This window comes from Dipodomys merriami, unplaced genomic scaffold (assembly GCF_024711535.1).
Source record: "Dipodomys merriami isolate MVZ:Mamm:240054 unplaced genomic scaffold, mDipMer1.0.p SCAF_52, whole genome shotgun sequence".
NCBI lineage: Eukaryota > Metazoa > Chordata > Mammalia > Rodentia > Heteromyidae > Dipodomys > Dipodomys merriami.
The window spans coordinates 6,137,073-6,163,586 of NW_027206091.1; the positions used below are offsets into that span (position 1 = coordinate 6,137,073).

The window sequence follows — 26,514 nt, forward strand, 5'->3', positions numbered from 1 at the left end:
GCCTCCAGTGCCCAGTTTAAGACCTGATCTTTTTTTTTTTTTTCCCCCTACCATCCCCTCCCTCCCTCCCTTCCCCGAGGTTCTTTTTTTTTTTTTTTTTAATTGTGATTAAGTGATTACATAATTTCCGGAATTTCACAGTATTGTGGAATAATGATGCTCATTTAAAGTCACAAGTTCATTCTAACTTTCCTGGAGCAAATTGTCTATCACGGTCTGTAACATATAACGGTGTTCACATGTTATACACCATATATGTGATCAGCAGCGTGGGGATATTTAGTAGTGGTTCAACCAGATGAGTGGGAGTTCTTTGTTTCTTAAGTCCTGTTAGTTTTGTCGTATCACCTAACATTTTGGATTTAGCATCCACTTATCGGGGAGACCATGTACTGTTTGTCTCTTCGTTCTTGGCTTACCTCGCTCAACATGATTCCTTCTAGCTCCATCCATTTCCCTGCAAATGCCATTATTTTGTAAGACCTGATCTTTGAGATCAGGAGCCCCCTTCTTCCCAGAGAGCTGGATACACTGTGGAGTTCCCACCATGGCAGGGAGAAAAATCTTACTCTAGGTAGATGGCAGCCGAGGTGTATGCCCAGTTAGGAAGCGAGACCATATCTCAAAAACAGTGGTGGATCACCTTTCTGGCAAGTACTACACACACAAAAGAGGAGAAATTTGTAGTGTTGGGGACCAAACTCAAAGCCTTGTGCAGAGCATGCATGCAAGTGATTTTACCTCTCCAGCCCATTGCCAGCTCAAGTGTATTTTTCTTTGGCATAATTGAGACAGTGGCTCTCTCGTGAGCAGGTCTACTGCTATCAACCGGCTATACACAGACTCTGAAAATGTCTGCAAAGTCCTATATGCCTCACTCTGTCCTTGCATTCATTCATCAGCGCATTATTGTCTGATTTTGTTTGTGAAGAGGATTTTCTGCACTGGAAGGACATTTTCATTCTTAATTATTCCCCAATGTGTGTCAAAGAAATTCCCCCTTTAAAAATCAAAGAGCATGCCACTGTGGAGGCACATGAGGGAGGCAGGAAGATTGAGGCTGGCTTTAGCCACACGGCAGAACACTGCTGCCACCACCTGGAGCCTCTATGTCTTGGGGAAACATACAAAAACATCCAGGAAGTAGACATTGAGTTGACCATTATTGGCATGAAAAATTTTACTACTGCCAAGCAAACCAAACTGTGTTTTGTTCCTTCACTTTCTTGGTATTGAATCTGAGGCCTTGTGCTTGCCTTGTGCATCAAGGCAAGCACTCCAATATTGAGCAGCACCCGGCCCCTTGGGTTTTGGACTCCAGGTCTCACTGTACAGCCCTGGCTGGACTTGAACTTAAGATCCTCGTGCCCTCAATCTCCTGAGTGTTGGGGTTACAGTTATGCACCACCACTTCCAGCTAACAATGCCACTTAAAATGTGCATGTTATAAACTGACTTGTGCATAAGCTATTGAGCATGGCAGCCTGTGCGCTGCTGGGTGAGGTGACAGCGTGGTGAGGTGTGCAAGCCTTGCCTGGCCTTCCCTGCTCACAGGAGCTTGCGTGTCTGCTGGTTCAGGTGGTGTTTAGTGACATGGCTAGGCTCTGCTCAGAGGAATTTATACAAGGATGCAGGGGTCGAGTTAGGAGAGCTCGGTCACTAGGGCAGGGCATACCCCCTTGCGCTAGAGGGAGGGAGATCATCCTAAGTACACGGCCCCCCTTCAGTCTCCGGCCTGGAGCTCACCTTTTCAAACAGGGTCTGCATGCTTGTGTTAGCAGGGCAAAAGCCTTATGCGATCACTCTGCTGGAAGATGGAAAAGAACCCTGGATGGAGAAAAAGCTGTCAGAAGGGATGAGTCAGGTCAAGGAAGTCTTTGTCAGATGTTGGCTGCACTCTGAGCAATAAAGCTCTTGAGTTCAAAGCCCCAGGCCACCAGCTTACACAGTACAGAGGCCTTTTCAGTTTACTGTACGTCAGAGATCCCAGACGCAACTTAAATGAAGGACTCATTGGCTTAGATTTTAGGGTTTAGTTGACAGTGCTGGGTGAATCCATGCCTTGCACACGCACGCCTTTTACACTACTAAGCTCGTTAGTGATTTGGACTTCAAAGCCACTGTTCTACCACTCATGTTTGTTCACCAGAGTTAGAGGATTTTTATCATGGGGCAATTCTAATCTCTATTCAAAATAAAATGAGGAGCCACTGTTGGTTGGCTCAAATGATAGAGTGCCAGCCCTGAGCACAAAAGCTCAGGGACAGTGCCCAGGCCCAGAGTTCAAGCCCCAGAATTGGTACACCCCCCTCTTCCACCCCCACCAATAACATTTTCTATATCCATATCAGAAAATTGATTTACTGATGGTCTTATGCTGGGAAAAGTTGTCACTTACCTCTAGACAGTTTTGTAATCATCTTGGATCATCTGTCCACATAAATAAATGTTAGAGGAAATAAAAATTACACTATTTCCATAAAAGCCAGTCCATTGCCCTACCATTTCACATAATTAAAAAGCCTTCATCTGGGATGTAGCTCAGTGACAAAGTGCTTGCTTAGCAAGTGTAATGTCCTGGGTTCCAACCCTGGTACCAACCTCCCCACCCCTAAGGGGGAAAAAAAAACCCTAAACAAAAGCCTTCATCTCTGAGCCCTTGGGAGCGTCTGCCTCCTGAGTTCTGGGTTCTCGGTGTGTTACCCTGACGCCCTCGAGATCAGGTACAGGGTGGAGCAGGCTGTGAGGTCACTGTGATGAACTGGACCCGGTGCGGGCTGAGCCTCCCGCTGTCCCAGCCCCGTCCGCGCTGTTGCGGGAAGTGTGGGTCACGTCCACCCGGTTCTCTTCCCCGTTCAAGTCTTTTCACGCAGAGGAGCTGGTCACTGCCGTGCCGCCCGTGTGTTTCAGGCTGGGAATCGATGGGGAGGGAGGAGTGGCCGGCACAGCCCAGCGCAGGGGGAGCTGCGCACGGGGCCTGGGGCTCCACTGTGACCCGGACTGAGCCAGGGCGGCGGCGCCTCCTCGCTCCATGCCACGGGAAAGCTCGGCGGGAAGGCCTTCCGTCTCCCTGGGAGGCGGCGGGGTGGGGTGGAAGGCCGCCAGGCTGAGCGCAGGCCCCATCCGAGCTGCGATCCGAGCTCTTCCCAGCGAATGTAAGGGTTGCGAAGCTGCAAATAAAAGCTGCCCTGAAAGTCATCGTGTTGGTGAAGGCCTTGCTGTGGTCTGGGCCTGGGCGCTTCCCTCTCGTGGGGGGGTCCGTCCTGACACCCCTCCAGCTTGGGCGGGCCCTGCTCCTGCCCGCGCCGCCTCTCCCACGGAGCCCGCCCTCCCGCGAGCTGGCGCGGGGCAGGGACCCGCACCACACCAGGCCGCTCCCCTTAACCCAGTACTTGGCCCACCACGCTGCAAGCCCCACCTCCAGATGTTCCCCACAACAAACCCCAGTCCATGGGCTGGGAAGGTGGCTCAGTGGTAGAGCGCTTGCCTTGCATGCATGAGGCCCTGGGTTCAATTCCTCAGCACCACATAAGCAAAAAGAAAAAAGCCGGAAGTGGCGCTGTGGCTCAAGTGGTAGAGTCCTTGCCTTGAGCTGAAGAGCTGAGGGACAGTGCCCAGACCCAGAGTTCAGGCCCTACGACCGGAACCCCCCCTCCCCCCCAAAAAAAAAATTAAAACTAAACCCCAGTCCGCCCTGAGCCGCCTCTGTCTAGTCTCTGAGCCTTTTGGGGCCTAACATGTGTCATTGGTATTTTCTGCAGTGCTGGGGATTGAACTCATGACCTGGTGCATGCTAGGAGAAACACGCCCAGTCATCACTGTCACTCTTGTCTACTTGCTGTTCTTTGTCTACAGGGAGAGGTCCTGTGAAGCGCCTCCATCTCCTTCCAAAAACTCTTCAGGAAGGAGCCAGTGGCTCAGGCCTGTAGTCCTAGTCAGGCAGAAGCTTATGATCTGGGCAGGAAAGTCCATAGACTCCTATCTTCAATTAGCCACTAAAAAGACTGAAGTAGACTGTGGCTCAAATAGCACAGCACCAGCCTTGAGTAAAAAAAAATAAGAAAGACATGGTATGTAAGTCCTAAATACAATGCCCAGTACCAGCACAAAGAAAAAAAAAAATCCCTCTTCATTTGAGGCCAGGACACCAGGCTGCCCACCTACATGGATCCCAGCCAGAGCCCTTCGTGTTGGTCGTGGGGCTTGAACTCTGGGCCCGGGCACTGTCCCTCAGCTCTTCAGCTCAAAGCTAGCTCTCTACCAGTTGAGCCACAGCACTACTTCTGGTTTTCTGGTGGTTACTTGGAGATAAGAGTCTCAGGGACTTTCCTTGCCCAGGCTGGCAAGGAATGGCAATCCTCAGATCTCAGCCTCCTGAGTAGCTTGGACTACAGACGTGAGCCACCAGCACCCAGCTCAGCCCAGAGCCCTAACAGCTGGCCAGAGCCCATGACACTGTGTGTACCAGCCTGTGCTGAAAGTGGCCAAATACAGAGTCCCACAGATCCATCCAGAGAACCATACCCCACCATCACTTAATATACTGCTGAACCCCAACAGTCCCTGAACCCAAGTGCATACATCACAACAAAAGAGTACAAAAGCCATGACAATCAAGACAACATGCCAAATTCAAAAGCCAACAACAATCCAGGCAACAACCCTAGAAAGAGCGAAGAAGAGATGGAGGATAAAATGACCATTAAAGCAATGATGAGAGAATTAGCCAATAAAATAAAAAGGGAGATCCAAAACCCAATACAAGGAGGAAATGACCAAGAATATTACAGGCTGTTCAAAAAGAGATAGAAGCACTTATATGAGGCTGAGATCATGATTCAAAGCCAGCCCAGGCAGAAAAGTACATGAGACTCTTTATCTCTAAGCAACCACCAGAAAACTGGAAGTGGCACGGTGGCTCAAGTGGTAGAGCATTCGCCTTGAACTGAAGAGCTCAAGGATAGCACCCAGATCCCCAAAGTTCAAGCCCTAGGACAAAAAAAAAAAAAAAAAAAAAATCAGACCAAGTTAACACTCTGAGAACTGACTTCAACAAAGAGTTATTTCCTTATTGCAAACCACAGTTGAAACCTTAAGCAACAGAGTAAGTGAAACAGAAATAGGAGTGAAGGATAGCCAGCTGTGGTGGCTCATGCTGGTAGTCAACGAGGATGATGATGCAGGAAGATCACAAGTTCGAGACCAGCCTAGGCTACACTCTCCCCCCCCCCCCAAAAAAAAAGAGTGGAGGGTAAAACTGAGGAATTAGAGAAAAAAAATCAAAGGCATGGGGAAACAACAACAACAACCAAAAAACCCAGAACATATCAAAGGAAAATTCAAAACTAAATTCAGTGAAAAAATCAAATCTACAGTCAGGAAGACCAGGCAGAAATCAAAACTCAAGGCCTTGAAAACCCACTCAACAAAGCAATAACAGGAACATACCCATCTCAAGAGAGCAAGTAGCACCCACCTGACAGGCATACAGAATTCCTAGTAGACAGGATCCAAGAAGACTGCTACACACATTGTCATGAAAACTCTGGACTTATAAAACAAGGAATTGTAAAATAAAAGAAGGAACTATACTATAACAGAAAGACGAAAATTACTGCAGATCTCCCCACAGAAACAGTGAATGCAAGGAGAGCCAGGAGACATTTAACTCAAACCCTGGAGATGAACAACTGCCAACCCTAACTGGTACCCATGGGCGCTATATTCCACAATGGCAAAACTAAAACCTTCCACGACAAACAAAAACTAAAGGAATTCATGAACACTAAACCCTGCACTACAAAGGATATTTAAAAGGAAAAACAAGGTCCAACCATTTGTTGTTTCCAAGACAGTCATGTCACACTGATAAACAAATTCCCAGTGAAAAGATGAAAAAAAATCTTTCATGCAAATGAATCTTTCAACACTGGAGTAGCCATATGGTAATCTGATAGACTTCTCACTAAAATCAGTAGAAAGACTAGGAAGGTCACTGCATATTAATAGAGGGAATGATCCCTGAAAAGGAAATCACAGTGGTGAATATTTATGCACCAAACAGTGGATCAACTAAATACATTAAACAAACACTTGTGGACTCACTGAATATGACAGACCAAAACACAATAATGGAGATTTTAACATCCCACTCTCACCAAAGGACAGGTCAACCAAACCAAAGGGGGCATGAACTCAGGACCTGAGCTTTTATGCTCCAGGCTAGAGCTCTACCCCATGAGCCAACCTGGGCTGTATGTGTGGATACAACTGAGCCAGAGTTATACAGCAGGGGGCTGGGAAGGTAGCTCAGTGGTAGAGTGCATGCCTTGCTTGCAAGCATGAGGCCCTGGGTTCGATTCCTCAGCACCACATAAACAGAAAAAGCCGGAGGTGGCGCTGTGGCTCCAGTGGTAGAGCGCTCGCCTTGAGCTGAAGAGCTGAGGGACAGCACCCAGACCCAGAGTTCAGGCCCCATGACCGGCAAAAAATAAAAAATAAAAAAACCCAGAGTTATACGGCAATAATATGAAGAGTACACCACACCAAAATGCTATAGGTACTTTTATTATAAAGTATAGCAATTATAAATGTACGAGAAACATGTTAATCACAAGCTGTTTTTAAGAGAAAGTCAACATTAGAAAGTTGTGTATAGCTAGGCGCTGGAGGCTCATGCCTGTCATCCTAGCTACTCAGGAGGCTGAGATCTGAAGATCTCGGTTCAAAGCCAGCCCTAGCAGGAAAGTCTGTGAGACTCTGATCTCCAATAAACCACCAGAAAACCAGAAGTGGCGCTGTGGCTCAAGTGGTAGAGCGCTCCCCTTGAGCTGAAGAGCTGAGAGACAGTACCCAAGCACAGAGTTCAAGCCCCACAACTTACCAAAAAGAGAAAGTTTGTGAGGCTGGGCGCCGGTGGCTCACGCCTATAATCCTAGCTACTCAGGAGGCTGAGATCTGAGGATCTCAGTTCAAAGCCAGCCTGGGCACGAAAGTCCGTGAGACTCTTATCTCCAATAAACCACTAGAAAACCAGAAGTGGCGCTGTGGCTCAGCAGCAGAGCGCTCACATTGAGCTGAAGAGCACAGGGACAGCTCCCAAGCCCAGAGTTCAAGCCCTACAACTGACCAAAAAAAAAAAAAGTTTGTGTAATGACTGATTTAGGAAAATGTTTGGTGCAGAGGCCAAGAACCTGGCCCAAACATAGCACCTGCAAGATGCCCGGAATGCCCACAAATGGAAGTGTATTGTGTACCCCACGACTCCAGCCTGCTCCTCACATGCTTTATGCTCTCCACAGGTACAAATGCGCATGTTTAGGAGCAAGGACTACTTGAATGGGTCAACCTCTTGGCTGGCTGACTGGGAACTCCCAGCTTTTTCACTGCTTATCTCCTTGAACCACAGGGAGACTTAGGGGATCATTTTCAACCTGTCCTTTGAATTTCACCTTTTACCAACATTGCTTCCTGAAAATACCCAAATTACATGGAGAGAATAAACAAAAGGCAATTTGTTGCTGACAGCATCCCAGCCACTGGGTTTCTTACCTCGGAGGTTCCACCTTAGGATCAAGGTTAGGTTTGGAGCCAGGTGCAGGTAGCTCACACCTGTAATCCGACCTACTCAGGAAGCTGAAATCAGAAGATCCAGGTTTGAAGCAGCCAGGAAAGTGTATGAGACTTTTCAAAAACATGACCAAAGGCCTGGGAAGGTGGCTCAGTGGTAGAGTGCATGCCTTGCATGCATGAGGCCCTGGGTTCGAATCCTCAGCACCACATAAGCAGAAAAAGCAGGAAGTGGCGCTGTAGCTCAAGTGGTAGAGCGCTAGCCTTGAGCTGAAGAGCTGAGGGACTGCGCCCAGACCCAGAGTTCAGGCCCCGAGACTGACCAAAAAAAAAAAAAAAGGCAGCAGTGGAGCTGTGGTTCAAGTGGTAATGCACCAGCCTTGAGCACAACAGCTCAGGCAGAGGCACAGCGTTGAGGCTTGGCACACAAGGTCTGGGTGGGCAGAAGCAATTCTCAGGACCGCACACAGCACAAGTCCTGGCAACCCCGCTGGAGACTCTGCAGCGATCGCGGGCGGCCTCTACACCACACTGTGAGTTGTGCAGTGGTGCGTGAAGGACGTGCTGTGCCCCAAGGCCTTGCCGCAGTCCCCGCACTGGAAGGGCTTCTCCCCGGTGTGCGTGCGCGCGTGCCGCTGCAGGGCGAAGTTGTCGCTGAAGGCCTTGCCGCAGTCCCGGCACACGAAGGGCTTCTCGCCGGTGTGCGTCCGGCGGTGGCGGAGGAAGTTGGCGTTCTGGGTGAAGGCCTTGCCGCAGTCCCCGCACACAAAGGGCTTCTCGCCGGTGTGCACGCGCATGTGGCGCACGAAGGACGAGGAGTAGAAGAAGGCCTTGGCGCAGTGGTGGCACTGCAGCGGCCGCACCCCGCTGTGGCTGCGGTGGTGGCGGATGAGCACGGACTGGTGGGCGAAGGCTTTCCCGCACTGGCCGCAGGAGAACGGCTTCTCGCCGGTGTGCACGCGCAGGTGCTGCACCAACGCGGCGCTGGCGCTGAAGGCCTTGCCGCAGTGCGGGCAGGCGTAGGGCTTCTCGCCTGTGTGCGTTCGCCGGTGGCGGAGGAAGGTGGAGCACTGCGTGAAGGCCTTGCCGCACTGGCCGCACACGTAGGGCTTCTCGCCCGTGTGGATGCGCAGGTGCTGCGCCAGCGAGGAGTTGTCGCAGAAGGCCTTGCCACAGACCCCGCACACGAAGGGCTTGCGGCCCGTGTGCGTGCGGTGGTGCTGGGCGAAGGCCGAGCGCTGGGCGAAGGCCCGGCCGCACAGCCCGCACGCGTACGGCTTCTCCCCGGTGTGCGTGCGCTGGTGCCGGGCGAAGGCCGAGCGCTGGGCGAAGGCCCGGCCGCACTGTCCGCACGCGAATGGCGGCGGGCCTGCGTGCGCCCGGGCGTGCTGCGCGAACGAGGAGCGGTAGGAGAAGGACTTCCCGCACTCCCCGCACGGGAAGGGCTTGGCCCCACCGTGCGTCATGCAGTGCTGTGCGAAGGAGGAGCGGTGGGTGAAGGCCTTCCCGCAGTCACCGCACACGTACGGCCGCTCGCCGGTGTGCACGCGCCGGTGTTCTGTGAGGTGGCAGCGCCGCGTGAAGCCCTTCCCGCACTCTGGGCACCGGTGGGGCCGCCCCGCAGGGGCCTGAACGGGGTCTGGCCCGCAGTCCCCTGGCTTCTCTCCCGCACAGATTTGGGGATGCCCCGCCAGCGGCCACGTACTCAAGCACTCCATATCCACCCCACACCATTCCGTCGGTGGGGAGGCAGGCGGGTGGAGGCCGCGGGGCAGGGGAGGGCTGCGGGGCTCCGGTGGTGGCGTCCCGCGCCGGTCCGGCCTCTGCCACGGCAGTCCGAGGAGCCGGGGCTGCGCGGGGAGGGCTGGCAGGGGCGTGCCGGGCGAGGGGCGCGCCAGTCTCACCTGGTCTCCTGGAGGGAACGCAGCGTAGATGCCATTAGTGAGGCTGGCTCCTCCCCGTGCCCCAGGGCTCCCCGAGCCCGAGCACTGCGCCCCGGCACCGCTCAGTCTCACAGAAAGTCTCACAGACTTTCCTGCCCGGTCTGGCTCTGAACTGTGCCCCTCAGATCTCAGCCTCTTGAGCAGCCAAGATTGCAGGTGGGAGCCCACAGCACCTGGCTTTAGTCAGAAATGTGTCAGCATCACAAAGGCGAGTGAGGACAAGCACATCAAATAACTACGTACACTAACCTAGAGAGCTGGGGCTGCGAAGGTGGCTCAGTGGTAGAGCGCTTGCCTTGCATGCATGAGGCCCTGGGTTCGATTCCTCAGCACCACATACACAGAAAATGCCAGAAGTGGCACTGAGGCTCAAGTGGTAGAACAAAAAAGAAGCTCAGGGGCGGTGCCCAGGCCAAATGCAAGAGCCAGGACTGGCAAAAAAAATAAAAATAAAAAAAATAATAAGCTAGAGAGCTCTATCAGAGATAATGGGAGGAGGGAGAGGCGATGGAGTGGTCAGCACTAGGATTCTGGGTACAATGGAGTTGGCTTCTCCTAGCTGGTTTTTGGCCTTCTCCACTAACTAAAGGGACTATTAGTTGAAAATGAGAGGGAGGAAGCAGGCAGATCTCCAAGTCTACGTTAAGACCACAATGGGACAAGGAACTGTCCTTTTGCCTCAGGTTCCTACCTCCAGCTGAACCACATTCTGAAGTCCTTTTGTATCAAGTGGGTAACTCCCATGCACTCTGCATCTGCTCTGTGCCTTTTTCCATGTCCAGTTGCAATTGACCTAGCTACCACATCTTACTCCTTTGTCCAAAGCATCCTCTTCTTGGAAAACCACCAATTTTGGGCAGATCTTGCTACCTAGACTCTGTGGCAATTTGGAACAACATTGTCAGGCTGAGGCTGTATGTGCAACACACTTCACACAGTGCAAGCCCTGATGGAGACACAGGGATTGTGAAGAAGAGCACTGACCATAATACCCTAGGGAAAGCAACCTCGGCCAGCCCTGCCTTGAAAGAGTACATGGAAACAGGCTAGAGGTCCTCCAGATGGAAGGGAAGGGGGCCTTACCCAGTGAGACCAGAAGCTGGTAGGTCTCCAGCATCACTTCCTGGTATAGGTTCCTCTGGCCCAGGTCCAGATGTTCCCATTCTTCCTCAGTGAAGGTCACAGCCAAATCTTCGAATGATATCGATGCCTGGAAACCCAAACAGAGCTGGTGGGATGGCTGTGCAGGTAATAGGTCAGATCTGAGCTTACTGCTTTGATACAGACAAGAAACGGGGACCCGAGGCCTGAACGAGGGAGCATCTTCTGAGCAATGCTCCTGAGGCTGGGCTTAGGACGGAGGCAGCTGGGACTGTCAACCCCATGAACACTGGTGAGGAACAGCCAGTAATAAGCTGGGGAGGGAGGAGAGAGGGATGACAAATGAGAGTAAAAACAAGTACAGCAGCAGTTGAGGCTCAGGGTCTGTCTGTGGCTTTGCATAATTGTGTTAAAAACAAACGAAAGCCTCTAGGTTGGATAGATTTAAAGCTCCAGCCAATGTTGCCACATGTGTAGTCTTTGAGAAGTCTCGATTTCTTTGAGATTCATTTTCCAATCATAGCTCCTACTACGACAGACTTTAATTTCATAAATCAAAGAGAAAATGTTGCCAGGCACCTGTGGCTCATGCCTGTCATCCTAACTACTCAGGAGGCTGAGATCTGAGGATGGAGGTTCAAATCCATCCTGGGCAGTAAAGTCCATGAGACTCTTACCACCAATGAACAACCAGAAAACCAGAAGTGGAGCTGTGGCTCAAAGCAGTAGAGCACTATCCTTGTGCAAAAGAACTCAGAGGCAGCACCCGGGCCCTGGGTTCAAAACCCCACAACCAACCAAAAACAAAACAAACAACAACAGCAACAAGAAAATGTTCATAAAGCAGACTGCACAGCCTGCCTGTGTGTTTGTAAACTTTACGGATCATCCCGTAGCTTGTGACATACACGCTACCACCTTCTCCCCTGAGGATCTGAGACCCGTCACCCAGCATCATGTATCTAACCCAAGGGGCAGGAACTGGTCCTGGGTCCCTCTGGTCCGTGGTCTGTGGCTTAGAATCCTTTCCTGACACTACGATGAATCCCCAGAAACAGGGGCAGAAAGTTGTTCAATAATTTTACACTTAAAAACATTTTTTTACACTCTTAAAAGTATTTAAAAATGGGAAGTGGCGCCGTGGCTCAAGTGGTAGAGCGCTAGCCTTGAGCTGAAGAGCTGAGGGACAGCGCCCAGGCCCGAGCCGTACCCCCACGGTCCCCTCCGTCAGTCCCTCCGCCTCTCCTGAGGGCCACAGGTAGCAGGGGTCGGGGGCAGCCGGGTGAGCGTGCTGGGCACTCGGTAACGGGGAGCCCCCTTCGGCGTCTGCACCTGGACTTAAGGGCGCTTCGGTTGGGACCCTCGCCCCCCAAAGCCTCGGAACTGAGGGAAAGGCCGAGAACCTGCAGACCCAGTCCTCCCCACACGCACGGCCGGGCCGCGGCGCGCGCGGACCGAAGGCCCGGCACTCACCAGGGGCAGAGCCGCCATGGCACCGCCGGGCTCGGCCTGCAGTTTCGGCTTCCGGGCTCGGCGGGCAGAGCTAGTGGAGGACGTCGGAGGGTGACAGCGACGACTGTCCCCCCCCCCCCCCCCCCCGCTTCTCCGTCCTCCTCTCTTGAGTTTGGAAAGGCCTAGAAAGCGGCAGCTGACGAGAGACACCGCGCCAACTCAGAGGACAGTCACAGCCAAATGACGTCTCGGCACAGCGCCGGAAGCTCCACCCACACGGCCTCAGGAGTCTTCGGCAACGCGTGATTGGCAGAGACTGCTTCTCTGTAGCAATGCCTCCTGGGAAGTGTAGTTTCGGACCCGAATCCGAGCGCCACCTAAACAGACTTCCGGTTTCCTGCTAAACGGCCTCTTAAAAAGTTACTAGGGGAGGGCGTGGCTTCGCGTCTGCAGGCAAAGGCCAAACTTCTCTGAAGGCTTTGTGGTTGGGTGATGAGGATGTGAAGAGATGGCGGTTCAAAGCCAGCCCCAGCAGGAAAGTCCTTGACATTATATCTCCAATTAACCGCCAAAAAGATATAAGTGGAGCTGCGGCTCAAGTGGTGGAGTGCCAGCCTTGAGCAACAAAGCTCAGGAGCAGTGCTGAGTTCAAGCCCCAGCATGGACAGATGGGAACAGACGATGATACACATGGACACATGGACACACACACACACACACACACACACACACACACACACACACACTATTCTTTAAGGGCCTTTTTCTTCTTGTTGCAAATCTTGTCTGAAATGCACACCATCATGAATACCTGTATCAATCTAGGTCCTGTTTCCACTGTTCAGCAGTGCAGGTCTAGCTGGTTTCCTGTAACCTCCCTCTTGGTCCATGAAGGACCCAATCCTGTTTCTGCAGTGATTTCTGATCTTACCAGTGCTTCAAACCCCAGAATCAGGGCTGGGAAGGTGGCTCAGTGGTAGAGTGCTAGCCTTGTATGCATGAGGCCCTGGGTTTGATTCCTTAGCACCACATAAGAAAAAAAAGCCAGAAGTGGCGCTGTGGCTCAAGTGGTAGAGCAATAGCATTGAGCTGAAGAGCTGAGGGACAGCACCCAGGCCCAGAGTTCAGGCCCCATGACCAAAAAAACCCCAAACCAAACCAAAACAAACCATATATCATATGTATGCTCCCACACAGACCCAGACCTGCAAAAGCCAAAACCATGGGAAGAGGGGCTCAGGAACCAAAGAGTAATGTTGGATCTGAGAACAGGAAACAAGACTTCCAAAGGGGTCAGTAATACTGCCCAGCATTCTTCAAAGAAGCTTAATGCTCTAAGAATGTCCATCCGGTCCTCTTCCTGACAGTCACAATTGTCAAAGACAAAACTACAACAAACTATGTCAAGAAACTCAGTTGAATTTTATTTATGATTCAAAAATCAGGGAAAGCCAGGCATGATGACTCATGCCTATAATCCTAGCCAATCAGGAGGTTGAGATCTGAGGATCATGGTTTGAAGCCAGCCCAGGCAGAAAAGTTGTGACTCTTTTCTCCAATAAACTACTCAGAAAAAGGTGAAAGTAGTGCTGTGGCTTTAGTGGTTAGAGCGCTAGCTTGGGACAGAGAAGTTCCAGGACCAGCCCCCCAAAAAACAAAAAAAAAAAAACAGGAAAAACTCCATGCTACAAAACAGAATGAGAGCTCCCACTAGTTAAGAGCATAGATTTTGGAAAATGGAACAGTAGAAAATACAACAGTTACAAAACACTTGATGGAGTGACATCACATGACTGCAGATTTCTGAATTATGATGATGGAGGTAGTCTGGAATCTTCTATTTCCAGGGAGAAATGGGTCCTTTTTTGGATTCATCTGTTTCTTTGTAGCTCCACTTTGACTATGTAGCACTTAGCATGATAACAGTCCATTTTGGTTTGGTATTATCTGCTGGTGCCTAGTGAAGGAGCTCAGTCCCAAAGAATGACTTAATGCTAGGCATTGGTGGTGCAGATCATAATCCTAGCTACTCAGAAGGTGGAGATCTGAGGGTCACGGTTCAAAGCCAGTCCAGGCAGGAAAGTCCATGAGACTCTTATCTCCAATAAATGACTCAAAAAAGCTGGAAGTGGCACTGTGGCTCAAGTCAAAGAGTGCTTGCCTTGAGCAAAAGAAGCTCAGGGACAGTGTCCAGGCCCAGAGTTCAAGCCCCAGGACCAGCAAAACAAAACAAAATAACCAAAAACAGTAACAATTTTCATTTTGTTTCTCTTTGCTACAGAAACCCTACATTAAAGGCAAACACGACCAATGACCTACAGCCCTAGCCCAAACACTGTACAAATTGCTAGTAAATGATTCCTATATTCCAAGGTCTTGTAATTAGGATTTCAATGTAAGATTTATAGGGGAATGTGGTCCATTCCGTAAGAGATAAACAGAGCTAGGTGCTGGTGGCTCACACCTGTAATCCTAGCTACTGAGGAGGCTGAGATCTGAAGATCACGGTTCAAAGCTAACCTGGGCAGGAAAGTACATGAGACTCTTATTTCCGATGAACCACCAAAAAGCCAGAAGTGGAGGTATAGCTCAAATGCTAGAGCACAAGCCTTTAGCAAAATGGCTAAGGTACAATGTTCAGGCCCTAAGGTCAAGCCCCAGGTTGAGAAAAAAAAATCTGGAAAATTCAAAAATTTATGAAAATTAAACCAAATACTAAACATTTAATAAGAGAAATCACAAATGAGATTACAGAACATCGAGAGATGAAATAAAAGGGAAACAATGTACCAAACTTAGGGGGCAAGAGCATAAACAGTGCCAAGGGGGGGGGGAGGGTTGCTAGTTATAAAATTTACATTAAAAAATAATAAGGCCTGGCTCACGCCTGTAATCCTAGCTACTCAGGAGGCTGAGATATGAGGATCATGGTTCAAAGCCAGCCTGGGCAGGGAAGTCCATGAGACTCATCTCCAAATAACCACCAGAAAACCAGAAGTGGCGCTCTGGCTAGCCTTGAGCTGAGGAGCTCAGGGACAGCACCCAGGCCCAGTATTCAAGCCCCATGACTGACAAAATAAAAATAAAAATTTTAATTAAAAATAAGGTCTGAGGGGCTGGGAAGGTGGCTCAGTGGTAGAGTGCTTGCCTTGCATGCTCGAGGCCCTGGGTTCGATTCCTCAGCACCACATAAGCAAAAAGAAAAAAGCCGGAAGTGGTGCTGTGGCTCAAGTGGTAGAGCCTTGAGCTGAAGAGCTGAGGGACAGTGCCCAGGCCCAGAGGTCAGGTCCCACGACCGGACCCCCAAAAAAAAAAAAATAAGGCCTGAGCAGGATGCAGGTGATTCACACCTGTCCTCAGGAGACTGGGATCTGAGAATTGCCATTGTGCCTGAAAGCCAGACTGAACAGGAAAGTCTGTGAGCCTCTCCAATTAAACAGCAAAAAGCTGAAAATGCCCAGGCACTGGTGGCTCTCGCCTGGAATCCAAGCTAATCAGGAGGTTGAGAGATGAGGATCACCATTTGAAGCCAGCCCAAGCAGGAAAGTCCATGAGACTCTTCTCTCCAATAAACCATCAGAAAACCAGAAGTAGAGCTATGCCTCCAAGTGGTAGAGCGCTAGCCTCGGGCAAAAGAACTCAGGGACAGTGCTCAGGCCCTGAGTTCAAGGCCCAGAATGAGCACCAAACAAACAAACAAACAAACAAAAATGATGGAGAAAGATAATTTTTAGAGCTATTACATACCTTCTTACCCCTATTAGCCCTAATAACCAGAGGGAGCCACTTGTGTCCACTGGTACATGAATAAACAAACAAGCCTTGGAATAAGCAATGGAATTCTATACAGACTTGAAAAGAAATCCTGACACACTGAGCCCAAAAAGGAATGAACCACACAAACACTCAGTACGGAGATTCTCGAGATAACCACGGCTTTCACACATAAACATACTCTCTGGTTGAAATCTGAACTAGCCTAAAAATGTTAATGTAAATGAAACAACAACAACAAAAAAGACAATTAAAAAGTATTTACATACAAAATAAACCAGGTCAGTTGGGCAGCGGTGGCTCACGCTGGTCACCCTAGCTACTCCAAAGGCTGAGATCTGAGGATCGTCATTCAAAGCCAGTCAGGACAGGAAAGTCCAGGAGAATTTTTTTTTTTTTGGTCAGTCCTGGGGCTTGAACTCAGGGCCTAAGTGTTCTGAGTGCCACTTCCCCATGAGACTCTCCAATGAACCAACAGAAGACCAGAAATGGAGCTGTGGCTCAGAGTGGTAAGCACTAGCTTGAGAAAAAGAGCTCAGGGACAGCGCCTGGGTCCTGAATTCAAGCCCAGGATTGGTGCTCATGTGTGTGCGTGTGTGCAACACACACAAACACACAAACACACACACACAACACCAAAAAAAAAAAAGCGATTAAGTACCTTATTACTCCAATTGTATACAATTCTAAGAAAGGCAAATAAATCCACAGTGAAAAATACTTAAACCAATGGCTTCCCTGGGGTGTGCTTATTGGTTTCTAGGGAAGCCTGAGGAAGGCACGGAAGGATTAATAAGGGGCATGAGGTAGCTTGTTCTTTGTTTTTAGCAGGCATTGATCCTTGAACTCAGAGCCTGGGTCTTTCCCTTAGCTTTTTCCTCCCAAGTTAGCCCTCTACCACTTGAACCACAGCTCCACTTCCATCTTTCTGATGACGACTAATTAGAGATGAGTCTCACAAACTTCCCTGCCCAGGATGGCTTTTTTTTTGGGGGGGTCCTGTCATGGGGCCTGAACTCTGGGCCTGGGCGCTGTCCCTCAGCTCTTCAGCTCAAGGCTAGCGCTCTACCACTTGAGCCACAGCACCACTTCTGGCTTTTTTCTTTTTGCTTATGTGGTGCTGATAAGTTGAACCCAGGGCCTCATGCATGCAAGGCAAGCACTCTACCACTGAGCCACCTTCCCAGCCCCCCCAGGATGGCTTTGAACCATGATTCTCAGCTCTCAGCCTCCTGAGTAGCTGGGATGACAGGTGTGAGCCACCAGAACCCCGCATGAAGTTGCGAAGTCGTCTTAAGGGTTGTGCACATGCACACAGTTGATTCCCTGAGTATGTGCATATTTCCCAAGTTATCAAATTGAATGCTCCCACATATACTGTTATTGCATGTCAAATACAGCTTCATAAAAATGAAAAGAAGGGAGGGAGAGAAAGAGGAAAGGAGGGAAGAGGGAAAGGAAGGAGGAAAGAGGGCAGGCAGGAGGGCAAGACTAGGAATGTAGCTTCATGGAAGAGTGCTTGCCTAGGTTCAATTCTTCAGTACCACATACACAGAAAAAGCCAGAAGTGGTGCTGTGGCTCAAGTGGTAGAGTGCTAGCCTTGAGCAAAATAGTTGTTCAGGGACAGTGCCCAGACCATGAGGTCGAGCCCAGGACTGCCAAAAAAAAAAAAAAAAAAAAAGACAGGAAAGAAGGAAGGAAAGAAGAAAGGAAGGAAAGAAGGAAGGAAGGAAAGAAGGAAGGAAGGAAGGAAAGGAAGGAAGGAAGGGAGGGAAAAAGGAAAGGAGGAAATTATCACCAGGTGCTGTTGGCTCACATCTGTAATCCTAACTGCTTAGGAGGCTGAGATCTGAGAATCGTGGTTTGAGGTCAGCCTGGGCAGGAAAAGTCCTTAGAAGACTCTTAACTTCAAGAAACCACTCAGACAACTGGAAGTGACAAATGTGGCTCAAGTGGTAGAGCACTAGTCTTGAGCTGAAGAACTCAGGGACAGTGTCCAGGCCAAGTTCAAGCCCCACGACCAACCAAAAAAATAAACCATCCCCCCCCCCAAAAAAAAAGCTGGAAGTAGCACTGTGGCTCAAGCAGTAGAGCACTAGCCAGGAGAAAAAGAATGCTAGGGACAGCACCAAGGCCTTGAATTCAAGCCCCAGGACTGGAACCAAAAAAAAAAAGAGGTGGCTGTTTTACATGGCATGCTGTATGAAAGAGGCAGTAGAGTCACGTGATTGGAAGGTGAATAAATCACAAGCAACTCATCAGCCCAATAATGTCCTTGAAAGAGGGAAAACCTCTGCAATCTGCCAGCAGATCCCAGTCAGCTTTCCGATCAGAGCGGGGTTATTTCCACAGATAAACCAGCCACAGGGGAGCGAGCTGCATAGCCTCAAGCAATCCATGATTTCCTTCAGGAGCTCACAAGGCAGGAAAGAGGTCTGCCTTTCCCAAATACCAGGGACGGGGTAACACTGCCCAGGCCTGTCAGCGGGCACAGCTGAGATGGCTTCTGTCAACTGCAGTGACAAAACTCTAATAAAATCTATGGTCACGGAGCTGGGAATGTGGCTTAGTGGTAGAGTGCTTGCCTACCATGCATGAAGTCCTCGGTTCCATTCCTCAGTATCACATACACAGAAAAAGCTGGAAGTGGTGCTGTGGCTCAAGTGGTAGAGCACTAGCCTTGAGCAAAAGCAGCTCAGGGACAGTGCCCAGGCCCTGAGTACCAGCCCCAGGACTGGCAGAAAAAAAAAACAAACAACCCCTGCTGGGCACTGGTGCTATCCAGCTGTCATCCTAGCTACTCAGGAGGCTGAGAGCTGAGGATCACAGTTCAAAGCCAGCCCAGGCAGAAAAGTCTGTGAGACTTTTATCTCCAACGAACCACCAGAGAACTGGAAGTGATCCTATGGCTCAAAGTGGTAGAGTGCTTGCCTTGAGCTGAAGAGCTCAGAGACAGGATCCAGTCCCAGAGTTCAAGGCCCAAGACCACCACCACCACCATCAACAAAAAACAACAACAATGGTCAGAAGAGGCAACTTATAGCCAGGTGCTTGGTGGCTTACACCTGTCATCCTAGCTACTCAGGAGAAGCTGAGATCTGAGGATCATGGTTCAAAGCAAGCCTAGGGCAGGGAAGTCCATGAGACTCTTATCTCCAACAAACCACCAAAAAGCCAGAAGTGGCACTGTGGCTCAAGTGGTAAAGAGTGCTAGCCTTGTGCAAAAGAAAAAGCTCAGGGACAGCGCTCAGGTCCCAAGTTCAAGCCCCAGGAGACAGACAGACAGACAGACAGACGGATGGACGGACGGACACACACACACACAAAATGCATCACACACACACACACACACACACACACACACACACACACACACACACACACACACACACACACACACACACACACACACACACACACTGCATCTTAGGTTCTCAAAAGCTCCCAACATTTCTAACAGTCATTGGGCATTGTCCCACTGGGAATACTTGGAAGAGCAAGGTTCAACATCTGGCTGGCCATTTCCTTACCAAGGCCAGTATCAGAGCTCCCCGGGGGTGGGGGTGGGGGTGGGGGTGGGGGTGGCGGTGGGGGTGGAGGCGGGGCTTGTGTTGAACTAGAAGGCAGCGCCCTCCCTGCCAATCTTTCTCTGGTGTGGATTTTCTGATGGCGAATCATAGTAGGCAGCTGGCTAAAGGCCTTGCCGCACTCCTTGCAATGGTAAGGCTTGTCGGGCTTGTGGATTTTCTGGTGTTGCCGGAGGTTGGACATCTGCCTGAAGGTCTTCCCGCACTCCCCGCACCGGTACGGCCGCTCCTCGCTGTGCAGCCTCCGGTGGTTGTGCAGGCTGGAGCTCTGGTTGAAGAACTTGCCGCACTCATTGCACTGAAAGGGCTTTTCCCCGGTGTGAAGCCGCCGGTGGCTGTTGAGGCTGGAAGTCTGGCTGAAGAATTTCCCACACTCGCTGCACTCGTAGGGCCGCTCTCCGGTGTGCACGCGGTGGTGTTTCATGAGATCCGAGCTCCGCGTGAACACCTTGCCACACTCACTGCACCCGAAAGTCCGGGTCCCTGTGTGGATTTTCTGGTGTTTCCTGAGGGCACCTCGCTGGCTGAAGAACATCCCGCATTCCCCGCATGCAAAAGGCAGCGGCGGCTGCTCACTGCTAGGAACTTGCTGGTGGGGAATGAGATCAAGATGGCTAAAGAACTCCCCGCGATCGGGGCACTCAGAAGGGGCTTCTCTGCTGTGGACTTTCTGAGGGTTCGTGAGGCTGGAGTTCCAGCTGAAGGATTTCCCATAGGTGCTCCATTCACTAGTGTTTTCACTGCTGGAAACCATGTCCAGATGAATGAGGCTGGAGGGCTGGGAGAAGGAGCTTCCGTACTGGCGGCCATGGGAAGGGGGCGCTCTACCGTCAATGTTCTGGGGTGGGAGACTGCTGGTGGCAGGGGGCAAGAATAGTCCAGACTTGATCCACTCCCATGGCCTTTCTTGGGTGTGGACTCTCATGTCCTGAATGGGGGTAGATTTGTCACTGAGAGTGTCCCCAAACTCATTGATCTGGTCATGCATCTGTAGGGCGGGAGCTCGTGCTAGGCCCTCCTTGGCCCAGGGAGTGATCTGAGGTGCCAGAAAACCTGTGGTAGCCATGAAATCCGCCATGAAGTCCCCTCTGATCTTCCTGCATGCGAATGGCTTTTCTGATGGGGAACCTGTGTCTGGCTTCATGAGGAAGGCCCTGCTCTCCTCCCCTCTCACACATGTGGCTGGATTCAGCTGGGCACCCTGCCCTAGGGGAGGGCATGCATGGAGCTCCAATCCTGTGTTATTCACCCCAACCTTCATCGGCTTCTGATTGGGAAGTGTGGCCTGGTAATGGCCCAGGTGGAAAGTGTCTTTCAGGGTCAGGCCACACAGGTAGGCCTTTCGGATACACAGAGCCATCTTGGGACTCCTCTGCTGTGAGGCTCCTTCTCCAGGAACGCTGTATCCAGAAAAATGCTGCCTACCCTCCGAGCCCTGGCAAAAATCTGCAAGCAGATGAAGGATGGTGATGAAGTTTACACAAACATTAATGGAAAGACAAGAGCCCCATGACGCAGGCCTATGTGACCTCATGATCTAGGAGAGGGCTCAGGCCTGCTCTGAACTAATGTGCCTGGTACCATGGCAAAACTAATGGGAGAAGTTGGGCACCAGTGGCTCATGCTTGTAATCCTGGCTACTCAAGAGGCTGAGAAGTCTGAGAATTGGGGTTCAAAGCCAGCTCGGGCATGAAAATCTATGCAATCCTTATCACCAATTTGGCATGGTAACACATGCCGGTAAGCCCAGCACTTGGTAGAGAAGACTCGTCTGAGACCAGATTGGGATACATTATAAGAGTCTGTCTCTTGGGGCCGGGAAGGTAGCTCAGTGGTAGAATATTTGACTTATACACATGAGGCCCTGGGTTGGATTCCTCAGCACCACATAAGCAGAAAAAAAAAAAAAAAGAGCTGGAAGTGGCACTGTGGCTCAAGTGGTAGAGTGCTAGCCTTGAGCTGAAGAGCTGAGGGACAGCGCCCAGGCCCAGCGTTCAGGCCCATGACTGGACCAAAAAAAAAAAAAAAAAAAAGAGTCTGTCTCAAAAATGAACAAAGAAACAAAAACAACCATACATAGTTTTGGGGTTTTTTGTTTTTTGTTTTTTTTGGTCGGTCGTGGGGCTTGAACTCTGAGCCTGGGCGCTGTCCCTCAGCTCTTCAGCTCAAGGCGAGCGCTCTACCACTTGAGCTACAGCGCCACTTCCGGTTTTCTGGTGGTTTATTGGAGATAGGAGTCTCACGGTCTCTCCTGCCCAGGCTGGCTTTGAACTGTGATCCTCAGATCTCAGCCTCCTGAGTAGCTAGGATTACAGGCGTGAGCCCCCAGCGCCCGGCTTGTTATTTCCTTCTATACCCAACTTAGTGACATCACTTCCTCCCCATCCCTACTTTGTGACGTCACCAACTCCCAACCTTACTAGGTGACATCATTCCCACCCCAATCCCCCCTACTTACCAGTACCACAAGCCCCTCTAGCCATGGCTGAAGTCATTGCCCCTCTGTCAGGAATCCATGGCTTGTTCTCCATTTCCAAACGAGCAACTACATGAGATCGGAAAGCTGTAAGTCCTAAGAGAAAGATGGAGCCCGTCAGTCCCCAAGTCACCAGGCTTAGGGAGATAACCCACAACATATCCAGAGGGAAAGTCAGTATTACAAAAGCCAAGATCTAGCCAGGTGCTGGTGGCTCACGACTGTCATTCCACCTACTCAGGAGGCTGAGATCTGGAGGATCGTGGTTCAAAGCCAACCCAGGAAGGAACATCTGTGAGACTCTTATCTCCAACTAACCACCAGAAAACTGGAAATTGTGCTTTGTCTCAAGTGATAGGGGGCTAGCTTGAGCTGAAGAGCACAGGGACAATGCCCAAGCCTAGAGTTCAAGGCCCATGACTGACAAAGAAAAAAAAAAAAAAGCCAGCCAAGGTAGGAAAGTCCATGAGACTCTTATCTCCAATAAACCAACAAAAAGCCAGAAGTAGGGCAGGGAATGTGGCTCAGTGGTAGAGTGCTTGCCTAGCATGCACGAAGCCCTGGGTTCAATTCCTCAGTACCACATACACATACAAAAAAAAAAAAAAAAAAAGCTGGAAGGGACACTGTGGCTCAAGTGGTAGAGTGCTAGCCTTGTGCAAAAGTGGCTCAGGGACAGTGCCCAGCCCCTGGTTCAAGCCCCAGGACTGGCAAAAAAAAAAAAAAAAATCCAGAAGTAGAGCTATGGCTCAAGTGGTAAAAGCACTAGACGAGAAAAAAAAAAATCAAGGCTGAACATTGGTTGCTCATGCCTGTAAATCCTAGGACCATGGTTCAAAGCCAGCCCAGACAGGGAAGTTCATGAGACTCTTATCTCCAATTAGCCACCAGAAAACTGGAAGTGGCGCTGTGGCTCAAGTGGTAGAGTGCTAGCCTTGAGCGAAAAGGAACTCAGGGACAGTGCCTAACCCAGAATTTAAGCCCCAGGATTGGCACCCCCCCCAAAAAAAAAAAAAAGAAAAGGAAAAAAAGGAAGATCCAGGAGTAGGAGGCGTGACAGGATCATCCCAACCGTCACAGCAGGGAGAAACCACAGCAGGTTCTAGAATGTCCAGCACAGAACGTGTCAGCAAGCAAAAAGGAATGGAATGGGAAACACTATCAGGGGACAGGCGGGAGAATTAGGGATTGGGATGGTCCCTCAAAGACAGAATGTAGTATTTTGGGCCACAAGCAGGAGGCTGGGCAGGGAGAGAAAGCACAGTGCACAGTACCACCCTGAGACCTAGACCCAAACTAGGGAAAAAGCCAGGCAGAAGTAATATAATGGCTATGCAAAGGGCCAGAGATGTCCTTTGGGCCAACAGAGGGACAGGCAGCCATGAGCTCAGAAAATAGCGGGGTGGGCGTGCCAGGCTTACCCAGTGAAGCTAGGAGTGCAAAATTCTCCAACATCACGTCACAGTACAGGAGCTTCTGGGCTTCATCAAGCAGCTCCCATTCCTCTGGTGAAAAGTGCAGAATCACGTCCTCAAAGCTCACAAGGCCCAGCTGGGTGAGGACAGTAGATTTCCTGATGAGCCTCTGTCCAAGGGACCCCCCTTCCCTCAGTCTTCTCCCAGGTCCCCAAGAAGACACCAAGCCCTGTTCTTTCCTCATGTTCCAGGGGACCTCTATGTGAGTCCCCAGCAACAAGAAATAGGCAAGTAGCAGGGCACCGGTGGCTCAGGCCTGTCATCCTAGCTATTCAGGAGGCTGAGATCTGAGGATGTGGTTTAAAGCTAGACAGGGCAGGAAAGTCCCTGGGACTCTTATCTCTTAAAAAAGCCACTCAGAAAATGCCACAAGGGGTGCTGTGGCTTAACTGTCAGAGCACTAACTAGCCTTGAGAAAAAAAAAAAAGGCTCAGGGATGGCACCTAGGCCGTGAATTCAAGCCCCAGAACCAGCCCAAAACAAAAACCTAACCTTCCATGGCTCCCAGCGCCCTCATCAACAGTAGCCCCAGCTGGGCACGGGTGGCCATAATCCTAACTACTCAGGAAGCTGCGATCTGAGGATCAAAGTTGGAAGCCATGTCCAGGGCAGGAAAAGTCCATGAGACTCTTAACCTCTAAGGATCCACCGAAAAAACCGGAAGTGCCAGCTGTGACCCAAGCAGCGGTAGAGCGCTAGCCCAGCGTCCAGGCCCCGAGTTCAAGGCCCACCCACAGCACCAACAAATGCACAACAACAACAAAACAAAACCAGGCCAGCTCCTCAGCCCGCCGTCCACGGGCTCTTCCTGATCCCAGCTGACTCGGGGGGTCCCCACCGCCCCGCATTTCTGGGTTTGGAAAACCCCTTTCTCTCCCTCCTCCTTCGGAGTTTACCATGCAAAACTGTGCCTGAGGCTCCCCGAGACCCCCGCTAGAGGGTGGGCCGCAGACGGGCCACGAGGGTGACCCTGCAGTACCTGACTCCGTCCGTTCCCCGGGGCGCGAGCGCACAGCGCCGCCCGCGCCGCCGACACCGGGCCCAGGCCGGGAGGATCCATCGGGCCCAGGCCGGGAAGATCCGGCGGGCTCGGCCACCGACCGGGCGGAGCACCGCCCCTCCCTCCGGAGAGCTGGGACCCCAACTTCGGGTCCCCCACCACCACCCAGCCAAGTCTCCACCGCCGGCCTGAGGTCCCAAGGCGTGCAAAATGTGCAAGCCCAGACCCAAGCCGCCTCAGCAACGCCCGGATCCCCGGTGTAAAGGCGCGGCGGAGGGTTCGAGCCTCAGCGCCCCCGCGGCGCAGACCCCGATTGGACGGCGGCAGTTACGGTCCCGCCCCCCTCGCAGTCAGCCGCCACGCTGTGCGCAGCCGCAGTTATTCCACCGGGCTAGTTCCTAGCGTGGCTCAGGCCCCGCCTCCTCGGGTATTGTCCCGCCCTCTTCGTCGCTCAAGCCGCGCCCCTGACATTTCTCTTAAAGGAGCAGCTCCCGGGCTCTGGAAAGACCCTGTCCACCTTTTCCTTTTCTTGCCCTGATGAGCATTGGTGGTCCCTTTACCTGTCACCTACATGTCACATTGGAAACTGCGGTTAATATTTGATTTGAAGGGGCTGGGAAGTTGGCTCAGTGGTAGAGTGCTTGTCTTGCATGCATGTGTCCCTGGGTTCGAGTCTTCAGCACCACATAAGCAGAAAAAGCTGGAAGTGGCGCTGTGGCTCAAGTGGTAGAGTGCTAGCCTTGAGCTGAAGAGCTGAGGGACAGCGCCCAGGCCCAGAGTTCAGGTCCCACGACTGGACCCAAAATAAATAAATAAATAAATAAAATAAAAAATTAAAAAATTGATTTGAAGAGAGGTTGGAGGTCCCCAACCCAGGAACCATCTTGGGAATCACGAGGGAATTTTGTTCCAAGGACAAGTTGGGTGAGTGGGAAAGCAGGATACAAAAAGGACTGTAGGTAAACAGGAAATCAGAAAACATACATTTTAATAATAATAATGAATTGTTCTTGGTGCATTAATTGTGAAAAATGTGCCCTATTAATACAGGAAAATGGGGCTGGGAAGGTGGCTCAGTGGTAGAGCGCTTGCCTTGCATGCTTGAGGCCTTGGGTTCGATTCCTCAGCACCACATAAGCAAAAAGAGAAAAGCCGTAAGTGGCGCTGTGGCTCAAGTGGCAGAGTGCTAGCCTTGAGCTGAAGAGCTGAGGGACAGTGCCCAGGCCCAGAGTTCAGGCTCCATAACCAGAACCCCCCCAAAAAATACAGAAATATAGCCTGTCATCCTAACCACTCAAGAGACTGAGAATCTAAGGATCACAGTCTGAACCCAACTTGGGCAGCAAAGTCTGTGAAACTCTTAACTCCAATGAACCAGAGAAAAGCTGGAAGTGGAGCAGTGGCTCAAGTGGTAGAGCACCAGTCTTTTTTTTTTTTTTTGGTCAGTTGTGGGGCTTGAAATCTGGGCTTGGGCACTGTCCTTGAGCTATTCAGCTCAAGGTGAGCAGTCTACCACTTGAGCCACAACGCCACTTCCAGTTTTTTAGTGGTTTATTGGAGATAAGAGTCTCACAGACTTTCCTGTCTGGGTTGGCTTTGAACCTCTCTCCTCAGATCTCAGCCTCCTGAGTAGCTAGGATGACAGGTGTGAGCCACCAGCACCCAGCAGAACACCAGTCTTGAATGAAAAAAAAAAAAAACAACAAAAAACAAGCAATAGCTCAAGGCCCTGAGTTCAAGTTCACACACAACACACAAACATCCACAATGGGCACTGGTGGCTCACACCTGTCATTCTAGCTACTCTGGAGGCTGAGATCTAAAGATCCTGGTTTGAAGCCAACCCAGGCAGGAGAGTCTGTGAGTCTCTTATCTCCAACTAACTTCCCCAAACCAGAAGTGATGTTGTAGCTCAAAGTGGTAGAGCACTAGCCTTGAACAAAAGATCTCAGAGATACTGCCTAGGTCCCAAGTTCAAGTCCCATGGCCAACCAAAACACAAACATCCATTTATTATCTTAGGAGTCAAGAGGTAGTGAGGTTTGGATGGGCTCTGCGTGAGTTTGTTGTTGTTGTTATTGTCAGTTTTGGGGCTTGAACTCAGGGCCTGAAAGCTAGCTGTCCCTCAGCTTCTTT

General features: G+C 50.8%; 2 protein-coding genes across 3 annotated transcripts; both read right to left on the reverse strand.

Moving 5' to 3' along the window:
* Positions 1-6,557: 6,557 nt before the first annotated feature.
* Positions 6,558-13,071, reverse strand: Znf599 (zinc finger protein 599). Its single transcript, XM_069998586.1, has 3 exons — positions 12,087-13,071; positions 10,596-10,722; positions 6,558-9,481 (listed from the first exon to the last, which is right to left on the reverse strand). The coding sequence occupies exons 1-3, from the start codon at positions 12,102-12,104 to the stop codon at positions 8,091-8,093; spliced, it is 1,536 nt and encodes a 511-aa protein (XP_069854687.1). The 5' UTR covers positions 12,105-13,071; the 3' UTR covers positions 6,558-8,090.
* A 397-nt stretch (positions 13,072-13,468) lies between these two features.
* Znf792 (zinc finger protein 792) lies at positions 13,469-24,621 on the reverse strand. Of its 2 annotated transcripts, XM_069998694.1 has the most exons (4): positions 24,358-24,621; positions 23,325-23,454; positions 21,886-21,999; positions 13,469-20,873 (listed from the first exon to the last, which is right to left on the reverse strand). In XM_069998694.1, the coding sequence occupies exons 1-4, from the start codon at positions 24,436-24,438 to the stop codon at positions 19,294-19,296; spliced, it is 1,905 nt and encodes a 634-aa protein (XP_069854795.1). In that variant the 5' UTR covers positions 24,439-24,621; the 3' UTR covers positions 13,469-19,293. The 2 variants fall into 2 exon arrangements, with proteins under 2 accessions (XP_069854795.1, XP_069854794.1); XM_069998693.1 differs by lacking the exon at positions 24,358-24,621 and having other exon boundaries at positions 23,325-23,574.
* Positions 24,622-26,514: the final 1,893 nt, after the last annotated feature.